Source organism: Salvelinus sp. IW2-2015, unplaced genomic scaffold, assembly GCF_002910315.2.
Source record: "Salvelinus sp. IW2-2015 unplaced genomic scaffold, ASM291031v2 Un_scaffold3531, whole genome shotgun sequence".
Classification (NCBI taxonomy): Eukaryota; Metazoa; Chordata; class Actinopteri; order Salmoniformes; family Salmonidae; genus Salvelinus; species Salvelinus sp. IW2-2015.
The window spans coordinates 41,175-43,367 of record NW_019944811.1 but is presented as its reverse complement, the minus strand read 5'-3'; the positions used below and the strand labels follow the sequence as shown (position 1 = coordinate 43,367).

The window sequence follows — 2,193 nt, the reverse complement described above, 5'->3', positions numbered from 1 at the left end:
GTTTGGCCGGGCGGCCAGCTCTAGGAAGTGTCTTAGTGGTTCCAAACTTCTTCCATTTCAGAATGATGGAGGCCACTGTGTTCTTGGAGACCTTCAAATGCTGCAGAAATGTTTTGGTACCCTTCCCCAGATGCTGGTGCTTTGACACAATCCTGTCTCTGAACTCTACGGACAATTCCTTCGACCTCATGGCTTGGTTTTATTTCTGACATGCACTGTCAACTGTGGGACCTTATATAGACAGGTGTGTGTCTTTCCAAATCATGTCCAATCAATTGAATTTACCACAGGTGGACTCCAATCAAGTTGTAGAAACATCTCAAGGATGATCAATGGAAACAGGATGCACCTGAGCTCAATTTCGAGTCTCATAGCAAAAGGTCTGAATACTTATGTAAATAATGTATTTCCGTTTTTTATTTTTAATACATTTTCTAAACTTTCGAAAAACCTTTTTTGCTTTGTCATTGTGGGGTATTGTGTGTAGATTGATTTAAATCGTTTTTTTCCCCTTATCAATTTTAGAATAAGGCTGTGACATTCAAAATGTGGAAAAAGTCTAGGGGTCTGAATACTTTCCAAATGCACTTTATATGGTATACCACCAAACGCCTGTGCGGTCTGTGTGGGGCAGACAGAGAGAAGAGACAGAAGAATACAGGGATACAGAGCAGTTGCTTCACTAGGGATCTCTACCTGAAAATACATGATCTAAGTGATTGATAGTTGGTATTCAGCAGTCTTAAAGCCTTATTTACTTTGAACAAATAGTAAAATAGTGATTTTGTCAGACAGAATAGACAGCAGCTCTATAGAGATGAGATGTTGACTTGGAATAAAATAATATAGTTATCAAATAAAACTAATGTAATATATTATATATATATATATATATATAACTAATGTAATATATTATATATATAAAACTAATGTAATATATTATATATATATATATATATATAACTAATGTAATATATTATATATATATATATATATAAAACTAATGTAATATATATATATATATAACTAATGTAATATATTATATATATAACTAATGTAATTTAACCCACATAATGTAATTCATATATTTATTTATTTATTTATTATCAAAACCAAAATAGGTGATTCTTTTTTACGAATCGAACTGAAACCAAAAAAAAAWAAAAAAATACTAATCGCTCAGCACTACAGACTCCTCACCTGTGTAACCGGCTCCAGCAGGGCCTGAGGAGCCTCGGCCACGTTACTGAGGACATGAAGGTTGGCGGCGTTCATGTTCTGACCACTGGGCAACAACACTGTCAGCTAGCGGGCGACACACAGAATAACACACAAAACATTTCTACTTAATAAAGACCAAGAGTTCTGCTTCACTTGATATAGAACGTACCAGAGTTATGTACGATACAATATGATAAAACTTGTATTGGCCATTTTGCATTCAAGTTTATTCTTGTATTCTAATATAAATCCATGGGGAAATAAGTGTCAATAAAATGTACCTGTTGCGTCGTTCCATCCTGCTGAATGTAGGCCACCTGCGGCTGGTCCGAAAACACACTCTGGAAACCACAGATCGATGAAACTAAACATTTCTTCTAAAAGTATGTGGGAGAATAAAGTAGACATGGTAATGTCCTGTAAAAAAAAAAATGCTTTTTTAAAAGGCCTTGTTTCTCTCACCCCTGATCCGTCGGCCGGGTGGATGTACACTAGGGTGTGTTCTGCCGACTCCACGGAGGTGTAGGAGTTACCGTCTGCTGTGTAGACCACCTGCTGCTGTCCTCTGTCCTGCTGGTCTCCACTGTACACTATCTGGGCTACTGTACCGCCCTCAAAATGAGTGCACACTGACCAAGACGAGAGTTAGGATGCCACTGAATGCACAGAGAGAGTTAGGATGCCCTGACAACACAGAAGCAGGATTAGGATGCACACTGACACATCAGAAAAGAGTAAGGATGCACCTGACAATCACAGAACAGAGAGTTTGATGCACATGACAACACAGAAGAGAGTTAGGATGCACACTGAATACCAAGAACGAGAGTAGGATGCCACTGACAACCACAGCAAGAGAGTTAGGATGACACTGACACCAAGAAAGAGTTAGATGCACACTGACACCACAGAAAAACGATAACTGGTTTTAAAATCTGATGAAGGGATGGAAGTTATGAGGGGAAATTATTG

At 37.9% G+C, this 2,193-nt stretch overlaps 1 protein-coding gene across 1 annotated transcript in view; it reads right to left on the bottom strand.

Moving 5' to 3' along the window:
* Positions 1-1,185: 1,185 nt before the first annotated feature.
* Positions 1,186-2,193, bottom strand: part of LOC112076041 (PR domain zinc finger protein 10-like) — a 13,061-nt gene continuing 12,053 nt past the window's right edge. Inside the window, exons 2-4 of the mRNA XM_024142932.2 lie at positions 1,684-1,850; positions 1,503-1,562; positions 1,186-1,305 (exon numbers count right to left, since the gene is read on the bottom strand). Of these exons, the coding sequence (XP_023998700.2) occupies positions 1,186-1,305; positions 1,503-1,562; positions 1,684-1,850 (347 nt within the window). The remainder of the gene's footprint in view (positions 1,306-1,502; positions 1,563-1,683; positions 1,851-2,193) is intronic.